Below are 24,073 nucleotides of genomic sequence, written 5' to 3' on the forward strand. Positions count from 1 at the left end.
ATTGTGCTCCTCATACATAAAGTGCTGGTGTATAGATGACCATCTGTTACTATGTGTAGTAAACACCAATGAAAGTCACTGCAGTATTACAGAAAGAATGTTGGCTCCTGGCTTTTGTGTTAACGTTTGGCCTTTTCCTCGCAGGTGCGCTTGATGATCACAGATTCCGCAAGACACAAACTTTTAGTGCTCACCGGACAATGCTTTGAGAACACGGGAGAATTAATTCTTCAGTCTGGATCCTTCTCATTCCAAAACTTCATTGAGATCTTCACAGATCAAGAGGTATGGTAGCATATGGCCTGACTGTTTGCTTCATGCGTGCGGTATGGGTCATGTAATCATCCTTTCAGAAACGTGACTACAGAGGAGCGGCGCCTGAGACCGCAAGGGGGCCCAGAGCTGTAAGGGGGCCCCAAATACTACTTCACTCCCTCTAAACGGGTCCATCCTTCAGATCAGGTGTTTTGTGGTTACAGTTGTTGTGGATGTAAACATCATGATGGCCACACTTGTTGTATGACCCTTGTAAGATGGGCCCCAGGCTGTGAGAGTCACAAGGGGTTAGCAGGGAAAAGGGTGTGAACATTGTGGGGCGGGGGGGGAAGGAGCATAGTGATTTACAGTCATGCCCCTGCATCCCACTAACTTATAGTGCAAGCAGAATTGGATAAATGAAGCTGGACTCATGGTGACCATTTGTGTAATGATCATGGTTTTCAAACGAATGCACTTCACTCAGATTGATGCTCATTTTGTCCGGCTGGTTATTTGGTAACACACACATGCAGTGCAGAAAGTCATCACAATCACTTGTTTCCTGGCACTGTCGTTTAGGTTTCCATTAATCAGCCTGACATTTCTAGTCAGATGTTAGGTGGGGGTCACACCTGCCGTCTTGCTGTACATTTTTCTTTAACAGAGAAACACACTTTATGGACATTTAGTGGTCAGTTCACATTGCCCACGGTTTTATGTTCATATTACAATAACGGACAGCCTGTGGATAGCAGGGCTGTGGAGTTGGTATAAAAATCATCTGACTCCCCAGTTTATGAAAGCACTGACTCCAACTCCGACTCCAGGTACGCAAAATTGCTCCGACTCCAACTCCTTAGTCTAATTTTTACAAAGGTTATGGATTTGGTTCAAAAATCATCCGACTCCAACTCCTCAGTTTATTGAAACCACCGACTCCAAGTACTCAAAATTGCTCAGACTCCGACTCCTCGACTCCGACTCTTTAGTCTAATACTTACCAGGGCTGTGGAGTTGGTACAAAAATCATCTGACTCCTCGGTTTATGAAAGCACTGACTCTAACTCTGACTCCAGGTACCCAAAATTGCTCTGACTCCGACTACTTAGTCTAATTTTTACAAAGGATATGGATTGGGTTCAAAAACCATCTGACTCCTAAGTTTATTGAAACCACCAACTCCAGGTACCCAAAATTGCTCTGACTCCGACTCCTCGACACCGACTCCTCAGTCTAATACTTATCAGGGCTGTGGAGTTGGTACAAAAATCATCCGACTCCTCAGTTTCTGAAACCTTAAATTCCAGGTACCCAATAATTGGATACCGACTCCACAGCCCTGATTGATAGGAATCCATTGAGTGCAAATCACTCACGCCATGCAGAAAAAGCAGCAAGCCGTCACTTTTTAGATTGTAAATATAACAAAGCAGACAATGTGAATGGCCTGTTGAGTGGAACAATTTGTAAAAGCACTGTTTGTAATTTTTTTGCTTTTTCAATATTCATGTATAAATTATAGTGTTATTATTACAGTGTTTGCTCATTGTAAAATCTTTCCTCAACCTGATTTACATTCTGAAGTTTATCACAGGTGGCAACATCTTTCATCCTGTCAGATGCAGCTCTGCAGAATGCCTGTTTACTGAGAGTCCCAAAACCAGCGAAAATAATGCTTGGTCCCCCAGAATGCTTTAGGAGGAGAATTCTACAGATCTAAACAGCCTGAGTGAAGCATCACTGGGAGGGAGGGTCTATATACCAATATAAGCAATATATAGACATAGGAAGTGCTTCTGGAAAATTACCATAAAAGTGGGTATCCTGAATAATTTACTACATTCTACTATATGTCACTACAGGGCCTCTTTAACCACTTAAGGACGATAGGCTTACAACCCCCTAGTGACCAGGCTATTTTTTACAATTTTGGGCTCTGCAGTTTTAAAAGCTCACTGCAGAGCCATACCACACAGCACACAAATGAATCCCTCCCCCTTTTCTGGGCTCTGATCACTCACCCAATGTTTATTTATTTGTTTATTTTTTTTTGTATTCTTTTTTTTCCCTCCCCGGCCAGCCAATGACAGTGATCGGCTGTCATAAGCATCAGCCTGTGAGAGCAGATCCCTTCTGTGCCTCCCAGGGGGACAGCCGAGTGACACGGCTGTCCCCAGTACAGTGCTGCCATAGATCGCAGTACTGTACAGTGTAAATGGACGGCGTCTAACAGTCTCCTAGCGGCAATCACCGCTGGGAGACTGATGACGGAGTGGAGCTCAGTCATTCAAACGGAAATGTGTGCGCATTGGCAAGTGCGATTTTCTGCAAAACACGCCCTTAGGACTGGGCCAACTGGGGGAGCTGTGGGAGAGAGTCCTAAAGAAAAGATTACATTCGTGAGAAGGTCGTATAGTGGTTAAGTCAAAGATATACTGACATCACAAATTGCTGGGTTGGTCAAGCATGTCTGCCTGTATGCTTTAATAGTGCTATTTTACAAATTGTTAATTTCCTGTAGAGTGACATGGGCTGTCCGTGCATGTTATAGAGAATCCCCTGGTGTTTTGTAAGGGGCCAAAGGAAACCTAAAAGCCCTTTCACTTATAAAAACCAAAACAAACAAAAAAGAACAACTAGGCTAAATATAATTTTACTTTCCTATAGCAGAAGGTCTTGGCAGTGATTCAGATTTATGGGAACAAGCAAGATCTCCTATGATGCATCACTGCTGATTCTACTAATCTTGGAGACTTATCCTCCAGCTGGAGATTTAAAGAGGCACTATAGTGATATATAATGTCTCTACACCAGAACAGCACTCCAACTATTGTGTGGGAATTTTCACCACCACCAGAAACAACCTGAAGGGTCCACACTCACCGACACCGGTGGGCCAGTTATTACAGTGGCCTTGTATCGCCTCTGGGGTACTTTTCAGGCTCCCCACACCCTGTGGCTGTTACACTCCGTTGACTCTCCTGATCACACCTTGGGTCACATGTATACCTCAATGCAAACAAAGGCTATCATTGCGCAGATACCATATAAAAATATTAATTTTATTAAAAAGTTCCACTCACATGACATAAGCCGATGGTAAGCCTGTGCAGTATAGGAACGGGCTCCATCCCGTGCGGCCTCCTGGGCTGGCCGCCGTATGATGTTCGTTGGGGTCCTGCTCACTCTGCTACCCCACCGCTCCAGCATGTATCACTTCCGCATGTGGCTCCTCCCTATTGATTTCATCATGAAATGACGCATTCAGGGGATGACTCCCCTATGTGAGTGGAACGTTTTAATAAAATAGCCTTTGTTTGCATTGAGGTATACATGTGACCCAAGGTGTGATCAGGAGAGTCAACGGAGTGTAACAGCCACAGGGTGTGGGGAGCCTGAAAAGTACCCCAGAGGCAATACAAGGCCACTGTAATATCTGGCCCACCGGTGTTGGTGAGTGTGGACCCTTCAGGGTGTTTCTGGTGGTGGTGAAAATTCCCACAGAGAGTGTTAATGGTTGGAGCGCTGTTCTGGTATAGAGACATTATTTTTAGTGAAGGACCTACTCAAGCCTTTTTACAGAAGCGCACCCATAGAACTGTATTGACTCTCAATAGAATGGGCAGCACGGTGGCGTAGTGGTTAGCTCTCTCGCCTTGCAGCGCTGGGTCCCTGGTTCGAATCCCAGCCAGGGCACTATCTGCAAAGAGTTATATGTTCTCTCCGTGTCTGCGTGGGTTTCCTCCGGGCACTCCGGTTTCCTCCCACATTCCAAAAACATACAGATAAGTTAATTGGCTCCCCCTAAAATTGGCCCTAGACTACAATACTTACACTACATAATATAGACATATGGCAATGGTAGGGATTAGATTGTGAGCTCCTTTGAGGGACAGTTAGTGACAAGATATATATATACATTGTACAGCGCTGCGTAATATGTCGGCGCTATATAAATACTAAATAATAATAATAATATTGGTGTGAGACATCTGCATAGATAACGTTGTGTCATTATATTTATAAATCATATTGATTTTAAATTACTGTGGACATCTGAGCGCTGTATACGTTTTTGGTTAATATAGTGATATATAGTAGAGTGCAGTAGATTATACAGGATACCCACTTTTACTGTAATTTTCCTGGTTTCAGCATCAGAACCACTTCCTATATCTATGTATTGCTTCGTATTGGTATGTAGCCCCACCCCCGCGGTAATGCTTAGCCTAGGCTGTTTAGCTATGCGGGATTCTCCTCCCAGAGTGTTGTAGGTGACCAGATGATATTTTTACTTGCTTCGGACCTGACAAGACTGAAGATGCAGCCACCTGTGATCAATTTCAGAAAGTAAATCAGGGAGAGGAAAGATTTTACAATGGGCAAACACTGACTAAATGATTTGATAAATTATTGTATTTTAAAAAAAAGGAATTTTATTTCATTCTGTTATTTTACTACAGTTTCTCTTAAAGGAATTTCTTTGTTTTGCTGTAAAAGAAATGCAGTCTGTGAAATGATTGTTACATGCACAGCAATATCAACTAAGCAATCCTATTGGTGTCCTGTGCAGGTACCATGTATTGGTCATTACAAAGATTCCAGTCTGCATAGAAATGTGAGCGCTGCTGATTGTTTGCAGAGGTAGAAGTTCTGGGGCTGTTTTTTTTTTTTTTTTTTAGAAAATAAAGTCTTAAAGCGGAATGAAACCCATAATTTCTACTTTGCACTAATAGATTATTTACAGCATATTATATACAACCAGCATTTTTTTTTACTAGAACTGCAATCAAAGGGTTAACACAGGCTTTAGAAGCTTCCCTGCCAGCAGAGCTGGCCGCTTCCGAACCTTACATAATGTTATCTTGTGTTTAATTGTATCAAGTGAGAAATGTAAACAAAGCCTTCTCTCACACTGCTGGGTCCCCTGAACAAAATCAGACAAGCATAAATGCTTTCTGATGCTTTCTGATTAAGTTAGAGGATGAATAAAGCAGTTATAAATAGAAATGCAAAGTCAGCTCTCAGAGTAAAATAAGTGTACTTTATAATCTCTAAATGAATAATAATACTTATGCACAAAAGCAAATATGCTAACCGTATGGCATATAAAAAGTAGGAAAACATGTTTTTATTGAATATTATGTCAGGGTTTTATACCGCTTTAATTTTCTTTCAAGACTTAGTAAGTGACTGACTTAGATCAAGAGCTCTGCCATTGAAGTGTCTGGATAATATGATCTACTGAAACCACTTGTTCTGGGTCAGGAGCTCACGAACAAAGAAGGGAAAATCAGGGGTGACAGCCCTAGAAATTGCACCTTTAAAACGAGTCAAAAGTGGCAGATCCAATATTTATGTGCTGACTGGTGAATGTCCCCACTTACTGAGAAGTTCTCGCTGTCTTGCATCAATAATCTCAAAAATCATGTACTCCAGCGTTTACTTTGCCATTTTTCCTTAAAGAGACACTGAAGCGAAACATTTTTTATGATATAATGATTTGTATGTGTAGTACAGCTAAGAAATAAAACATTAGGAGCAGGGACATAAGTCTAATATTGTTTCCAGTACAGGAAGAGTTAAGAAATTCTAGTTATCTATGCAAAAGAGCCATTGAGCTCCACGACTTTAAAATTTTCAGAAAGCTCTGTCTTCTGAAGCTTATTATCTCAAGTGTACCACGATTGCTTGACTTCCTGTTCGGGCACGTTGTGTATTGTTGTGTGATGTCGTGAGCAAGAAGAGGAATCGCTGCATGCTCGTTGTGAGGGGACATTGCTAAATACGTCGGATGGTGTGTACTCAGCCTTAGGAACAGTTACCAGTTATTGTAAACATACAGGTGTACTGATTTATGATGTCTAACTGCCAGAGGTGACCTTTAACCTTAGTTAACATTTGCAATATGTTTTCTTCCATTTCTAGATTGGTGAGCTACTGAGCAATACACACCCAGCAAACAAGGCAAGCCTTACACTCTTCTGCCCTGAAAAAGGACACTGGAAAGATTCCAGTTTGGATCAACACAACCTTCAAGACTTTATCAACATCCAACTCAATTCCTCCTCGGTTTTGCCTGAAATGGAAGGACTCTCTGAATTCACAGAATATCTGTCCGAGTCGGTGGAAATACCATCACCTTTTGATATCCTAGAACCACCCACATCTGGTGGCTTCTTGAAGCTCTCAAAGCCTTGTTGCTATATATTTCCTGGAGGACGGGGAGATTCTGCTTTGTTTGCAGTGAATGGATTTAATATGCTTGTGAACGGTGGATCTGAAAGGAAATCCTGTTTTTGGAAACTGATCAGACATTTAGACAGGGTGGATTCTATACTCCTTTCACATATTGGAAATGACAACTTACCAGGCATAAACAGCATGCTTCAAAGAAAAATAGCTGAGATGGAAGAGGAACAGTCACAAGGATCAACAACAAACAGCGACTGGATGAAGAACCTCATCTCTCCGGACCTCGGTGTTGTGTTTCTTAATGTTCCAGACAATCTGAAAAACCTAGATCCCAACATTAAAGTCAACAAAAGCATAGAAGAAGCTTGTTTCACTCTGCAATACCTAAATAAACTATCTATGAGACCAGAACCTTTGTTCAGAAATTCAGGAAACACAGTCGAACCTATTATTTTATTCCAAAAAATGGGTGTTGGAAAACTGGAGATGTACGTCTTAAGCCCAGTAAAAGGTAATAAAGAAACTCAGTACTTTTTGCAGCAGTGGTCAAGCAGCAATAAAGACAAGACTGGTCTTGTGTTACCAAATGGTCAAGAAGTTGATATCCCGGTTAATTACTTAGCTTCCATTTCTTCTCTTATTGTATGGCATCCATCTAACCCTTCAGAAAAAATAGTGAGGGTTTTGTTTCCAGGAAACACAAACCAATACCAAATACTTGAAGGGCTAGAAAAGCTCAAACATCTGGACTTTCTGAAACAGCCAGTGATAACACAGAAGGATCTAAGTGAAAATGCTCCAAGCCCTGCAGTGAAACAGGCAAAGATGAAGCAGAGAGCAGAAAGCAAAGAGAGCTTAAAAATGTCCTCAAAGGCAGCATCCAGCAAGCCAAGTAAAAAAGAATCTAAGGAGGAGTCCGCAGAAGTAGTCAAAAGTAGCAAACCTGAACAACTTGAGAAAGTGGAAAAAACTCCAGTGAAAAAAATTCAAACAACTGAAGCAAAACCTTCACTAGAGAAAAATACAGCGAACAAAGAAGAGACAGTAATTAAGCCAGAGGTGGCTGAGAAACAGAAAGCAGATGTTAAACCTAAAGCTGCTAAAGAAAAGACAGTGAAGAGGGAAGCAAAGGCAAAACATGAAGAAGTAAAAGAGGAAAAAGTAAAAAAGGACACCCCAAAAAAAGAAGAAAAAGCAATTAAAAAGGAAGATAAACTTAAAAAGGAGGTTAAAGAAGACAAACCCAAGAAGGAGTTAAAGGAAGAGAAACCTAAAAAAGAGCTCAAAGAAGAAAAACCCAAAAAGGAAGCTAAAAAAGAGGTAAAAAAGGAAGAGAAAAGAGAAGTAAAGAAAGAAGTGAAAAAAGAAACACCTCAGAAAGATGTGAAAAAAGAGTCAAAGAAAGAAGAGAAAGAAAAGAAGGAAGAGAAAGATGCAAAGAAAGAGGCGAAGAAGCCTGCTAAAGAGACGAAAAAAGTACCAGCAGCTCCATCAGACTCTAAAAAGCCTGCTAGTAAAGCAAAGGTACAGAAGAAAGATGAATCTGCCAATAAAGAATTACCAGCAGCAGGAAAACCAAAGGAAAAAGCAAAAGGTCCTAAAAAAGTGGCTGATAAGAAGCCCTTAGCGGCAGCAGGTGCAGCTACTGCTGCTGCTGCGGCTGCTGTTGTGGCAGCAGCTTCTGTTGCTGCTTCAACTACAGCAGCTGGAAAAGTAGATGATCTAGTGGCAGAAAGATCCCTCATGTCATCTCCAGAAGATTTAACAAAAGACTTTGAAGAGCTCCAAATTGAACAGGGTGTATTAAATGAAGACCTGAAGTCACACCTTGAGGCTCTGTCTCCTATAGATGAACCTGTGATAGTACAGACTGACTCTTATATTATAAAGAAAGACAACACTAGCAGCGAAGAACCAGCAGATTCACCAGATGAGGGAATAACGACTACAGAAGCTGAGTGTGAGCAGACTCCAGAAGAACTGGAAGTAATTGACAAACACAGATCAGATGAAAATGACAGATTTGAAGATGAAGGAACTGGTTTTGAGGAATCATCAGAAGCTGGTGATTATGAAGAAAAAGCAGAGACAGAAGAAGTGGAAGAACAAGTAGACTATATCGAGGAAAGACCATCAGTGGATGAACATCATGCTGGTGACTTTGGTGAAACCGATGAAACTGAGGAAGAAGCTGATACAGATGTATTTCAGCATGTAGAAGGAAAACATGACAGTCATGAAGACATTGCTGATTCTGAAGCAGCAGAGGAACATGCCGAAGAAGACATTGATGAAAGTGCTGAAAAGATTGACGCCGAAGAGACAGAGGAAGAGGGAGAAGACAAAACTGATGATGCAAAGGATGATGAAGAAACAGAAAAGGTGGAAGCAGAAGACAAGTACATTCAGTCTTCTACACTATCTAAGACGTCTGAGCCCCAGTCACCAGCAGTAGAGCCTGGCCCATCCATTCATGATGAAACTTTACCTGGTGGCTCTGAGAGTGAAGCAACTGCATCTGATGAGGAAAACCGAGATCAACCAGAGGAGTTTACTGCCACCTCTGGCTTTACTCATTCTACCATTGAAATATCTAGTGAACCAACACCAATGGATGACATGTCAACACCCAGAGATATAATGAGTGATGAGACAAACAATGAGGAAAGTGAATCACCCTCTCAGGAATATGTTAACATAACTAAATATGAAGCCAGTTTGTATTCCCAGGAGTATGACAGAACTCGAGTGTCTCCTTTGCCTGAAGGACTGAATGGGTTATCTGATGTATCAAAAACAGATGCTACTGATGGCAAAGAATACAATGCATCAGCCTCTACATTGTCACCACCATCATCCTTAGAAGAAGACAAATTTTCCAAGTCAGAACTGAGGGAAGCTTATACTCATGGAACCATTGATGTGAAAGGTTCTACTAATCTCCAAATTCAGGACGATTATGAGCTGGAAGAAAAACTAAGCCCAAGCAGAAGTCCTGCTCCTCCTTCACCTATATCTAAAACACCTGTGAGTGAGAGAAGTGTTAACTTTGATCTAACACCGAATGAAATAAAAGCATCAGAACTTGGTGTCCTGTCACCATTACCTGATCACGAGCAAGAGATACCTGAACAGTGTCCTAGCCCAGAAGATAAAACTGTGGCTTCTCCCTCACAGTCTGTAGCTGGAAGTGCTGGACATACACCTTACTATCAATCACCAACTGAAGAAAAAGCTTCAGCCTTACCAACAGAGACTCAAGAAAAAGTCTCTGTTCCTGTTATCTTTGAATTTACTGATACCAAAGAAAAGAGTGATAGTCCAAAAATAAGTCCAATGGATGAGCCAGTACCAGATTCAGAATCCCCGATGGAGAAAGTCTTATCTCCATTGCGTAGCCCACCATTGATAGGATCAGAGCCCTCTTATGACAGATTTTTAACTGCTGATGTTAAATCATCTTCTGGACATGGTAGCCCTGTTGATGAGTATTCTCCTTCTCAGATTGATCCAGTATCTGAGACATTACCTGATGCTGAAAAAAGTGAGCTCTTATCAGTCAAAGACTTTGGCGTGGAGTCAAGTAGTTATGGTATGAAGCAGTCTACCTCTAATGTACCTGATGGGGGTAAAACTGCAGGGGAATTTTCCCCCACTCAGGTAAATACCAATCCATTTATTTCATTTAAAGAGGACACTAAAATGTCAATCTCTGAAGGCACTGCATCAGATAAGTCTGCTACACCAGTGGATGAAGTTGTGGACACATATTCCCACATTGAAGGTGTTGCATCCGTTTCTACAGCTTCTGTTGCCACCAGCTCATTCCCGGAACCAACCACTGATGATGCATCACCTTCCCTTCATGCTGAAGTAGGATCACCTCATTCTACAGAAGTAGATGACTCCTTGTCAGTCTCAGTTGTTCAAACTCCAACCATATTTCAAGAAACAGAAATGTCACCCTCCCGAGAGGAATGTCCTCGTCCTATGTCAATATCACCCCCAGACTTCTCACCTAGAACAGGAAAATTCTCAGCATCATTGCAAGAACAACGATCACCTGAGCAATCCACAATGGAATTCAGTCAAGAGTCACCAGAGCAATCATTTGCCATGGATTTTAGCAGACAGTCTCCCGAGCACCCTGCAGTGGCCTCCAGCATACTTCACATATCAGAAAATGGACCAACTGAAGTTGAGTACAGCCCCTCTGATCCTCATGACTCTTATTTCGACAATAAGATTGCAATGGACAATCAATTCTGTGCAGTAGACAAAAGCCAACAGCAAGCAGAAGGTCAGGTGGAAGGTTCTCGCTCTTCATCCTCTGCACATTCACAAGCTTCTTCTCCTTTAAAAGAGGAAGACTCTTTGAAAGATTTAATTGACAATAATGACATGCCCCTATATTCTCCACCAATTCTTGAGCAAGAATATTTTAAGGAAGACAAGCTCTCACCTGAAACCGATGCCTCTCCATTAACACCAACCCCATCTTTACTAAGGCAGTCCCCCGAAGCAACAGATCCAACACAAAAAGTGCATGCAGGTAGTTATAGTTCAGAAAGCCCATGTTTAGCTGCTGATGAACTATTAAGTTTTCAGACAAGAGAAATGCATTCAGCAGTTAAGGAGCCTCCAGTTCTCCATAATACAAACCCCTTTGCCTATGCAGCAGAGCTAGATAGTAGAGACAGTGTATATAGTGCTTATGGCTATTCCAGTGAATCAAATGACCGATTTTCTGTCTCTGACAAGTCACCTTTTGCTGAAAGCCGGCAAGAGGTTGACCTCTGCCTTGTGACAGCCTGTGAATATAAGCACCCCAAAACAGAACTGTCACCTTCTTTCATCAACCCAAATCCTTTAGAATGGTTTGCAAGTGAGGAACAATCCCAAGAGCCAGAAAAGCCTTTAACTCAGCTTGGAGGAGGTCAACCACCATCAGGAGGAAAACAGAAATCCCGCCAATGTGATGAAACACCTCCAACATCTGTAAGTGAATCAGCCCCATCACAGACAGATTCCGATGTTCCACCAGAGACAGAAGAATGTCCATCTATAACAGCTGATGCAAACATAGATTCTGAAGATGAATCTGAGACCATCCCTACAGATAAAACAGTAACATATAAACACATGGACCCTCCTCCTATACCGATGCAGGATCCAAGCCCATCTCCAAGGCACCCTGATGTCTCAATGATGGACCCAGAAACTCTGCCTTTAGATCAGAGCTTAGGCAAGCCTATGAAAAAGGATATGAAAGAAAAAGGGAAAACCAAGAAAGTTGGAAGCAAGACAAAATCATCTTCTCCAGCTAGGAAAGGTGATGGCAAATCAAAGCTGGCAGCTGCTTCACCAAAACCTGGGCCTCTCAAAGAAACCACGGAGAAGAGTACTAAGACATCTACCCCTAGGAAGAAAGATTCTGTAGAGAAAGGGCCAAAGGTTTCCCCAAATCAAGATGTCAAATCATCAAAGATAGAAGAAAAAGATAAAGAGACCAAGAATGCATCTAATATAAGTGCAACAAAATCATCTAAAACTGGAACTACAGGTGAGAATAAAAAAATATACATTTAACTTAGAGTTCCTACCGTACTTATCTCCAAAATGTTTGGTGTCATGAGAGGAAATTATCACAAGCAACTTTTCTTACATATGTTGGTCTATGATTCTTGTACAAGAACTCCACAAACACTTGTATTTTGTACAAGATCTTGAGCACAGTTGTATTGTGGTAAGAGTAATTATTTGTGGAAGGAGTTATGGGGAGCCAGATGCTGTAGTTTATGGTATTCTGAATTCATTTATGCTGAAGAATTACTCTACATCTGTGTGCCAGTGCTAGTTACCGTATATACTCGGCTATAAGTCGAGAAATTTAGGACGAACTCAAAGTGTAAAAGTGGGGGGGTCGACTTGTACTTGAGATAGTCCTAAATTTACCAACTTATAGCCAGGATGAGAGGGCTGCCTTTCTCTCTCCCCCTCCCTGTAGTGGACTAGTGGCCAGGGACTTTCATCCTCCCACCCACCCACGATCACCCAAAGGACCTCCACCACTCTCTATCTTCCCCCTGTGTAAAATGCTGTGGAATCGCCGCAGCCGACTTACGATTCCAGCACCAGCTGTCATGTGCACTCCTCTTCCTCACTCGCGCGGCGTCATGTGACTTATGGAGGCGGTATTCTAATGCACGCAAGTCTGCATACCGCCGGCTCCCGTAGTCACATGACGGAACATGAGTGAGGAAGTGGAGAGTGCGTGACAGCTGGTGCCGGTATCGTAATTCGGCTGCGGCGATTCCGCAGCATTTTACACAGGGGGAAGATAAAGAGTAGTGGACGTCCTTTGGGTGATGGTGGGTGGAAGGTAGGGAGGATTAAAGATCCCAGCAGCCACTTCACTGCTGCTGCACACAGCATTCAATTACACAGGGGAAGATAGAGAGATGTAGAAATGCTTTGGGTGAGGGAGGGAGGGAGGGAGGATTAAAGTCCCTTGCAACGATTTTGCTCCTGCTGTGGACTACACAGCATTTCATTACACACGGTGGGGATGGGGATAGAGAGGGGGACACCCTTTGGGTGATGGTGGGTGGGAGGTAGGATCAATGTCTCCAGCCACTAGTGCTTTGCAGGGAGGAAGGGAGACAATGCATGGCTGCACTTGGGGGCCAGGAGGGGTTAATGGTCAAAACACTGTATGCAGTGCAGCCATTAACCACTCCTGGTCCCCAAGTGCAGTCGTTAACTTTTAGGGGTAGACTTATACTGGAGACAGAGAACAATTCCAGCTTAAGGGGCTCAAATATTGGGGTTGACTTATACATGAGGTCGACTTGTATCCGAGTATATACGGTAGTAGTGTCGGAACTCCCGAACACTACTCTCCAGCACCGTATCAAACTAGTGGACAGGGTCAGGGGCAATTCACTACTTGTGCTTCACAGCGCATTTCACATGACTCTGATGCTTCCTCCTTCTGGCTTTGGAGGGAGGAAGCATCAGAGTCATGTGAAGTGTGCCGTGAAGCACAACTAGTGGACCCCTCCTGACCCTGTCCACTTGGTCGGTACTGATGTGGTGCTGAAGGGTGGTGTTTGGGAGTATTCGGGTGTTTCGAATTCCATATGGTGAATTTGAACACCAGCACTACTGCTTAGAGCTAGATAATTACTCTGTGGCACTATTAGTAGCTACTGGCTTAGCTAATATTCCACATCTTCAAACAGTGCTAACTTCAAACTGTCCAACTGATTTTTTATTTATTTATATATTTATTTAAAGGAGACATCGGAGGAAAAGAAAAAATCAAGATCTACTTACCCGGGGCTACCTCCTGCCCCTGGCAGCCGATATGTCCCTAACCGCAGCTCTGGTGTCACAGAGTACCCTCCATTGCAGATGCCAAGCTCGCCAGGTCAGAATCTTCTGCGCCTTCGCGAGTGCGAGGTCGCACCGCTCGGGGTCGAGATCCAGGGGCTGGGATTGTTGTGCACAGGCACAGTAGTCCTGCGCCTGCTCAGAATGCTCCAAGCCATACGGGCACGAATGTGAGCGTGCTTGCGCAGGCGCAAAAGATGCTGACCTGGCGAGGTCGGTATCTGCAACGGAGGGGACCCTAGGACACCAGAGCTGCGGTGAGGGATGTATCGGCTGCCAGGGGCTGGAGGAAACCCTGGGTAAGTAGATCTTGATTTTTTTTTCCTCAGACCTTCCCTTTAAGTATTTATATTGTGCCGACATATTATGCAGCGCTGTACAGAGTATATTGTCTTGTCACTAAACTGATGGGGTTTATTTGGCACAGGACAAAGGACATCTGTTGGTATAGAAGGTTCAGGGGTGAAAAGGATGCCTGCCCCTGGTTACTTTCTTTACAGCTTGACATTATAGCAATAATAATAAAGCATCTGCTTACTTATAATTAGTTATGGTCATGTCTAGTAAAACTCATGGAGAAGCATCTGGTTTGTTTGATCAGAGAAAGGGCTGGTGCACACCAAGAGCGGTTCTGAGCAGTTTTAAAAATGCTTGCGGTTTGAAAACCAATTGGCTAATGTATTTCAATGGGATGCTACACAACAGAGCGATTCATTTTTTCCCCAAGCCCAAACTCAGGTCCTGCAGCATTTTTGCTGATTTCTGAGGCGATTCTACCTCATTGTTAAGTATAGGAAAGTGGAAAATTGCTCTGAAAAGCGCTAGATGAGAGCGATTTTCCAAGCGTTTTTCTTACAGAAGCTGTTCTGTTACAGCTACTGTAACAAAAAATAAAATATGCTACACCAAATGCTCCAAAAACACTAGGCATGTGTAGAAAATCGCTCTGCACATGCCTAGAATTACTCTAAAAATACACTAGCGGTTTGTGGTGTGCACTGGCCCTTACAGATAGCTGCCCATAGTCAGCTGATGGATTTGCAAAGCTCTGATTTGCTGTGATCACATTCTGTTTTAGCACATGATCATGACTAGCAAATCAGATATTTACATATATATAACCTTACCATATGTTTCTGCATGAGTTCTCCCAGACATGTCCATCACTTCTTATAATTAAGTCAGTGAGTAGAACTGTGATAAACAGGAACAAAAGACAAACAGTGTATAAGAAGAGACTAAACAGAGCTTAGCTCTAGAGTTCAGTTTAGCTCAGTTGAGCTGATTTGAAGTGGGACCATTACAGAGTAATTTTGAGGATACAATTTGTTGCAGACTATTGTATGAAAGTGTCTCATCACTAAAGCTACATAAACACACTCAGTGAATATCACCAGTCAGGATCAAGTTTGGTCCTTCAGGTGACACTGTGGTGCAGGTCCCACAACTACAGCCAAGGGATGCATTCCGAAGATGATGAAGCAGCTTCCAGTGGGTGGGGTGAGAAGGGGAACAATGGTCTTTGTTGTGCTTGTACATTGCTGGCTTCAGGGGACATCTGTACAAGCATTACAGTCACAGCCGAGATGTCCTGAACAGCTAATTCAGCTGAGTGTCATCTTGCGTGTGTACCTAGCTTAGAGTAACAATTAAATAAAAATAGAGGAGAACTTTGTATAAAAATCTGTAAAATGTGAATCAGAGCTTGCAGTGCATCCACATCACTCCATAAAAACATTTCAATACAACAGCAACAATTGTCCAACAGTAGATTAGCCAAAGGAACTTAATAGTAGCCAACAGTCAGGCCGGTCCGCCCATGATGCCAAGTGAGGCGACTTCCTCAGGTGGCAGAAGTCTGGGGGCAGCACCAGACAGAAACAGGAAGTGAAGAGAGTGCCTGGCCAACCTATACTGGGGGCAACTGTACCTGGATAACCTATACTGGGGGAAACTGCACCTGGATAACCTAAACTGGGGGCAACTGTACCTAGCTACAAATACTGGGGTCACCTATACCTAGCTACCTACCTATACTGAGGGTGTCTTGGGGGGGCTCACCGCAGCTATACCATGCGGTGCAAATTGTCGGGTGCTGTGCGATCATTCAAATTCGGCGGGAATCCTCACTAGTTTGCCTGAGGCAGCAAAAAGTCTAGAACCGGCCCTGCCAACAATGTGACTAAAGAAAGGACACTAGTTCCATTGGATAGTCCAAGAAACTACTAGATAGCAAGACACAGACTAAGTAGCGTGCTTAAGTTATATAAAGAGAACATTAAGCATTGTGTTCATGGGCACTCAGATGGCAATCCAGTGACAAAACATGAAGCTGCAGCAACATGCTGGACTGACTGCAAGCATATATGAAGCCCATGCGAGCTCATGAAATGTTAATATGCACAAATGGACACGCGATAATTTATGCAGCACCAGCAGAATTAACTCTCGAGCTTCATAGGGAAGGGAATAGTGCTTACGCAGCATATGTCTACAGCAACATGCTGAACTGACAAGAAGACAAACATGGTGACCTTCAGGATTAGATGAATACACTCTGATGAAACTGCACAGATAACAGGATGATCATTTATGCAAGGGGGTCCCAATCGCAGCCCTCACTATTGTGCTCCCATCACAAGTATTGCAGGGGATAAAATGCACTCTGACCAGTCTTGTAAGTATCATTCATGAGTCTCTCATATACTAAAAGTGAAGCCCCCCCCCCCAGTGCTCTCACTATGCACCAAGGTTGTACAGCGCTCGGTACTCACAAATTTCCTACTCAACACACCATCAGCAGGTGTAGGCCCCAAATGGTGTCCTGAGTTCAACATATTATTATTATTATTTTGTATTTATGTATCGTTAACATCTTCTGTAGGGCTGCACATAAAATGAAACAAATAAGGGGGAGTCTAGATACATGAGAAGCTCAAAACTCAGTACAATCAGGACATCTAGCAAATACAATACTTGTATGTACAAATACATACATAGTTGATGTGTGGTTTGAGACAACACTAATGTAGATACTCCAATATTAACTCCTTCATATGATAAAGTACATGAAAGAAACAACACCAGGGGGAGGTGCCTGTCCTTGCAAAATTACAATCTAAAAGGTAGTGGGGTGCAGACAGTAGGGAAGAAGACATTGGCAAGAGCCTCCAAAGCTGGCGTGCGTACGAAAAGGGCGTCGGGAAAAAAGGGCGCGTGGTATAAACGATAAATGGAAAATATCGTTTATAGAAATATTGTGTAGAATTTCGTTTATAAATAGTGTTTTAAGAATTTATAAATCACTAAATAATGTGTATAGGATCGGTAATTCTTAAAACGTTAATCTTCCCTATTTGTAAAGTGAAACTTATATTTACGTTTATTAAAAACCCTCCCTGTACCTATCCCTAACCCCTAGACCCCCTGTTGGTGCCTAAACCTAAGACCCCCCTGTTGGTGCCTAAACCTAAGACCCCCCAGTTGGTGCCTAAACCTAAGACCCTCCAGTTGGTGCCTAAACCTAAGACCCCCCAGTTGGTGCCTAAACCTAAGACCCCCCTGTTGGTGCCTAAACCTAAGACCCCCCAGTTGGTGCCTAAACCTAAGACCCCCCAGTTGGTGCCTAAACCTAAGACCCCCCTGTTGGTGCCTAAACCTAAGACCCCCCAGTTGGTGCCTAAACCTAAGACCCCCCTGTTGGTGCCTAAACCTAAAACCCCCTATGGATAATAATGTTTTACAGACATTAATAAATAAAAAATGTAAAGAAAAAAATGTAAATTATTTTTTTGGGTGGATAATAATGTTTTAGAAATGTTTTAGAAATAGTGATTTAGTATCTTCATAAACGTTATTCGTCACGGGCTCATTTTGTAAACTTAAATCATCACAAACATAGTTATAAATCCTTAAAAATCTCCGGGCGCCGTTATAAATCCTTAAAAATCTCCGGCGCCTTTTTTTCCCTGTTCAGCGCCCATTAAACGATATTTATAATGGAAGTGAATGGGGCGCCCTTTTTGTCCACTTGTCTCATGCGCCCAAATCTACTGCTTCCATGCTGGCTATGGCGAATTATAAGCTTGTCTGAAAGGTTGTGTTTTGAGAGTACAATTGAAGGTTTCCAGGCTTGGAGCATGATGGACAATCTGTAGGAGAGCGTTACAAAGGAGAGGTGACACTCATGAGAAGTCCTGGACGCAGGAGTGAGAGGAGGTGACCAGGATGGATAACAAGAGGGTCTTATGGGAGGATCGAAAATTCTGGGAGGAATGGTATCTGAAGATTAATAAGGAAATGTTTGCAGGTGACACCTTATGTAGAACGATGTATGATAGGGTTAGGAGTTTAAAGCAAACCCGAGGCGGAACATTTTAATAAAAAAAAAAACATAGTGCGTGATCCAGGGGGCTAGTCGGCTCAGGTACTGTCAATTATTGCTGTTGCGCACCGCTCCTGTGTCCAGAAATTCTCCATTTTTTATTTCATTGAAAAATACCCCAAAAGATACCCCCCCCCCCCCCCCCCCCCCCGAGCAATAGAGGCACTGCTGGCCAGGAGGCTGATGACGTGTCTGTACAGCCTCAGCAGTGCATTGTCACCTGAGAGATAGTGTAGGCTAGGTAACAGAAATGCCTGGTGTGTACAGGGCTTTATTCTGCATACTTAGAGATAATTCACTGGAGATAATTGTACATAAATGATGATTGCAGTATCTGTGTTGCAATTTAGTCAATCAGGCATAAAAAAACATGTCAGTTTGTATTTTGTATAGATATATTTCCGTAAAACAAAACTCTGTAACAATTCAGGTATACAAAGTAAAATATTACGCTAAGTTTGTTGTGCTCCTGATGTATATGGAGGCCTCCTGAATGGCCAACTCCTCACACAGTAGTAATAACGTTCATAGCCTCCTCCTTGGCCAACTGCTCACACAGTAGTAGTACAATCATCAAAATCAGCTTTATTCTCCGACTGCAACGGATGTCGCATCCGGAATTTTTTGTAGCATACATGACTAGGAAAGCTGTGATACAGTTAACAGGCATTTAGACACAATCAGAAGTATAGAAAGAAAACAAAAAATATTCCAGACATAATTTAAATAACAATGCAAGACTATGGGGTTTTGTGAGGGCGATGGCATGACTTCAGCAAGATGAAGAATTGGGGGAAGAAGTTGTTCCTATATCTGGAGGTCTTGGTGGGGATGGTTCAATAGCAGTGGCCCGATGACAGGCGGTTGAAATAGTGACTGCTGGGGTGAGGTCCTTCCATATCCTGTTTGCCTCAGTCTGTAGATGTGTAGGATGTCCAGAGGCAGTAAGGGTGACCCGATGATCCTCTTTACGTAGCGTTGAATACTCTCTGGAACTAGAGGTCGTCTCTTGTGGTAGCACCTGCATACCAGACGATAATGGAGTAGCAGAGGATAGACTCAACGGTGGCAGTGTAGAAGCTAGTAGTAGTTACCACGGCATCCTAAGCTTCCTCAGTTGCCTCAGGAAGAACAACCTCTGCTGAGCCTTCTTCTGGAACTTGGAAGTGTTTTCACCCCACTTCAAATTGTTGGTGATGGTACCACCTAGGAACTGAACACTCAACAACCTGGAGATGACGGTGCGTTAGATGGAGACTGGGCTGAGTATGAGAGGGCACCTTCTGAAGTCCACTATCAATTCAACAGTTTTTGAGGCATTGGGTACAAGTGGGTTGTCCTTGCACCACTTGAAAATGCATTCATAAACACCTCTATGGCCAACTGCTCACACAGTAGTAGTACGTTCATAGCCTCCTTTGTGACCAACTGCTCACACAGTTGTAGTACATTCATAGCCTCCTGCATGGCCAACTGATCCCACAGTAGTAGTATGTTCATAGCCTCCTCCATGACCAACTGCTCACACAGTTGTAGTACATTCATCAGGGGCAAACCCAGGATTTTCAAGTGGGGGATTCCTGAAAGGTCTCCCTCAGCCACGCACAATACAGTATAATAATATGGTAGGACATCATACTGGGTACACATAATGCAATTTCCTGTCTGACTGACAGGATCTGACAATCATTTCCTAAATGTTCCATCAGTTCCCGATCGACAACGGGATCGATCAGGAGCAGTTTGGATGCAGATAATAATGAGGACAGCCGACGACATCTGTAATGAATGGGAAAGTAAAGCATTCACACAGCAGGGCACAGGGCTGTGCTCATACCTGACTCTAAGTTCCCCAGGGCTGCTCCATGCTCTGTACACACGCTGCTGCTCCATCCAAAGTCAACTGTAGCAGGGAAAGAAAGAGGGCAGTGCTGTAAGGTGCAGGATGCCTGCAGATATTCTGGTGTCTCACCTTGTGCCTGTCCCCAGACACTGCACTGCCCTGGTCTGAGGGGGGATTCTGGGCAGCTGTAATCCCCCCCTGCGTTTGCCTATGTTCATAGCCTCCTCCATTAACAACTGCTCACACAGTTGTAGTACGTTCATAGCTTCCTGCATGGCCAACTGCTCCCACAGTAGTAGTATGTTCATAGCCTCCTCCATGACCAACTGCTCACACAGTAGTAGTATATTCATAGACTCCTTCATGGTCAACTGCTCTCACAGTAGTTATAAGTTTATAGGCTCCTCTATGGCCAACTCCTCACACAACAGTAGTACGTTCATGAGTACCTGTTTATTACCCTGAGCACAGTGACACCCTGATAATGGACCTAATAATATATCACAGAGGGTGTCATAGACCCTCTAATGGTGGCCATACATGGTACAATTTTTTCATCCAATCTTATCAATTCTATGTAGTATAAGGGAACTGCCTAAATTATCCTTTCAGTATATTCACTTAATTTACCCTTATACTACATAGAAATGTTAAGATTGTATGAAAAAATTGTACCATGTATGGCCACCATTAGTGAGACCTAAACAAACTTTTAGAAATGTATGGTTGCTTTTAAAACAATATCGGACCCAGAAATGGACCCAACAGTGGTGAGGGACATTCATGAAAGGACAATAAAAGGCTTCAAATCCTGTTTGGTGCTTTTTGAAAGGAGAAATTCACTATAAGCCATTCACAAAGGGCAAAATTAACATTTTATTTCAACAAACTGAAACATGTCAGTTTTGCTCAGCAGGAAATGGACTTTCACAAATACAACAACATGTGTACTGTTGTTACATCATTTTGTTATTCTTCTGTGGAGACTGCCTATGCATGCAGTTATTGTTCCCTGTTTGTTCCATGAGCAGAAATGATCTAAATTTAGCTGCACACTTCATTCTCTTCTGTGTCCCAGCTTCATTGCTAGCTGTGCTTTCAGATGGGCTTGAGGGGAATATGAAGTGAGGTCAGAAGTGAGGGGGATGTGAAGTGAAAGTGGATATGAAGCCCCCTTGTTTGCTCACCCCTTGTTTACTCATAAAATATATGTGCTGCTAGAGGTTCTGATAACTTTTAGAAGGGGGAAAAATAGTTTTTGTGAAAAAATGTTATTTCCCTCACACGCTTTCACTTTTTATATTCATCCACCATTTCTGTGTGTAGAAGGTTTTCAGAACTCCTTGAGAGATATTAAATTGGATGGAAGTAACGCTATAGAACGTACAGTGGCGTAGCTAAGGAGCTGTGGGCCCCGATGCAAGTTTTACAATGGGGCCCCCCAAGCACTCTATACATAGCAATTGATACGGTGCACCAAAACCTGCAAATGGCAACTACAGTGTTAGAGGTGCAAGCAAGGGATGGGGAACAGTTTGTTAATGATCACTACTATTCAAAGTATCTATAGAAGTGATTATTATCAGCACAGGACCAATAGAGAGCTAATACTGTAGTTGAGGGAGGGCCCTTCGGGGCCCCTCTGGCCCAAGGGCCCCGATGCGGTCGCTACCGCTGCACCCCCTATTGCTACGCCCCTGAGAACGTATGTGCTTAATTACTACTGTGGCCTAATACATGTTTGCGTATCCTCCCCTGTGCCGTTCCCTTCACAACCATCACTAGGCTTATTTCCTGATAGTCCATTAATGATATGAAGGGCAAGGAAGGAGTCTGCTGAGAAGAGAGAGCTACAGACTGCAGAGAAGTAACAGCCAGAGAAATCTGACAGCACTAGGTTACCTGTGAGGGGAACTGGAACAGCACAAATTTAGTCATAATTCCTTCAAGTTTGGACTTAAGATAGTACAGATTAGGGCTACATTAATGGGAGGCTAATAGGGAAGATGTTAAAGTACTGCATGGTGTAATATTAATAACTGTTTAGTCAATGCATCCAAAGAAAAATAAGGTAGCTTCAAATGGAGACCGACTTCTGTTCAAACGGATGGTTCACCACTCTTACTGAGTAACTTCTGCAGTTCTAATGATTTCAATCCTAATTATTATCAGCACAGGTGATTACTTTGAAAATGTTATGTAGATGCTAATGGTTTAAAGGAAGCCCGAGACCATGAAAAAAAATTATACATGCCTTTAGCTTCCTCCAGCCCCCTTCATGATAATTGGTCTCTCGCTGTCTTCCCAGGCCACCTGGATCCTCTGCTAGGCGGCCCGGTAAATCATCCAGTCAGGGGAGAACTTTGCCTGTGCAGCCTGGGTCGTGCATGCGCCACATTGCGCACCGGTCGCTGGGAGCTTTCTGCCCCATTGTGCACCTGACAATGGGAGCATGACAGGGGAGTGCGTGTGGCAGGACTGCGCCTGCGCTGACTGGTCCCGTCTGGCAGATTTACCGGGCCACCTAGTGGAGGATCCAGCGGCCTAGGAAGATGGCGAGGGACAGATGAGTCTAGAGGGGGCTGGAGGAAGCCCCAGGTATGTATAATTTTATTTTCATGGTCTCAGGTACACTTTAATTGAAGGTGTGTACTGACTCCAAATGTCTAAGCATATATAATCAAACAAGATTGTGTGTTGAGGACAGATGGTGTCGATGGCCCCATTCCCTGTTTAGGAATTATTTTCACAATTTTTTCCTCTGTACAAAATGTGCACCTCACTGCCCTGAAAGTGAACCTGAGGTGAAAATAAACTGATGACATAAACAATTGTATTTATCCTCTTACTCCTAAAAATGACTTTTTTAGATATCCTATGGTTCTATTTTATATTTATACATTTACAAAGTGCATTACATTACTCAATGCCCGTCTATTAAGTGTCCCAGGGTTAAGATACATGAACTATTGACCTTTTTCTATATCTCCCCTGCCCTCAGAAGTTGTATTCTGACAGGAAAACTTTTATGGCTGTAATTTACTTATCAGTGAGATTTACTATATTCCCGACAAGGTACCGACAAGACAGAAGCTGTCACTTGCATGCCTGAAAATTTACTCAGCCAGAAAAATAAAAAGTTAAAAACACCCAGGTTATTAATATGTTTTGTACTGTACATACATATGTTTATCTCATCATGTCACCACGGGTACACTCCTCCTCCCAGTAGAAACCGCGGTAGCTTGGCCACGCTGGGCGCATGCGCGGCCCATAGCGCTCTGCACCTGCGCAGGCGCGGACAGCTCCCAGCCATGAGGGCAAGATGAGGATGTGCGCAGCCGCACTACACATGCGTTCGCTGGCCCCGACTGGCTAAACTTATAGGGCTTCTACCGGGAGAAGGAGGAGGCGAATAGAACAGGGAAGCCCCAGGTATGTATAAAACTTTCATATTTATTAGTCTCGGATACACTTTAAGAGAGTGTCCCATCTCTTTGTGATGTAGTCAGATTGCAGAGGTAGCCCTCAAATGTTGAGCCATACACTTACCCAAGAGTTGTGGTTTACTCCAGTGTAGAAATCTTTGGTTTCCTCAGTACAACAGCTTCTAGAACATAATAAAGGTATCTATTGGAAGCTCCTATACTTTCCTGGATATATAATGACCTGGATAAATGACAAATGAGCATCTTCACAGAAATACTTGCATTACCATTTACAGGCAGTGGGACTACAAAGTCATCAAAGTCTGCCGCCGTGCCCCCGGGCCCTCCTGTATACCTGGACCTGGTCTATATCCCCAACCACAGCAGCAGCAAGAATGTCGATGTGGAATTCTTCAAGCGGGTGCGATCTTCTTACTACGTAGTGAGTGGAAATGACGCTGCGGCCGGGGAGCCCAGCCGGGCCGTACTGGACTCTCTGCTGGAGGGAAAGGCTCAGTGGGGAAATAATATGCAGGTAATATATATATCTATGCTATGGCAACTGTCTTA

At 43.2% G+C, this 24,073-nt stretch overlaps 1 protein-coding gene across 1 annotated transcript in view; it reads left to right on the top strand.

Annotated features, from left to right (window-relative positions):
• MAP1B (microtubule associated protein 1B) overlaps positions 1-24,073 on the top strand; it is a 133,741-nt gene that overhangs the window by 103,859 nt on the left and 5,809 nt on the right. Inside the window, exons 4-6 of the mRNA XM_068248227.1 lie at positions 145-285; positions 6,187-12,016; positions 23,800-24,038. Coding sequence (XP_068104328.1) covers positions 145-285; positions 6,187-12,016; positions 23,800-24,038 — 6,210 coding nt within the window. The remainder of the gene's footprint in view (positions 1-144; positions 286-6,186; positions 12,017-23,799; positions 24,039-24,073) is intronic.

The sequence above is a fragment of the Hyperolius riggenbachi genome, chromosome 1 (genome assembly GCF_040937935.1).
Source record: "Hyperolius riggenbachi isolate aHypRig1 chromosome 1, aHypRig1.pri, whole genome shotgun sequence".
NCBI classification, from domain to species: domain Eukaryota; kingdom Metazoa; phylum Chordata; class Amphibia; order Anura; family Hyperoliidae; genus Hyperolius; species Hyperolius riggenbachi.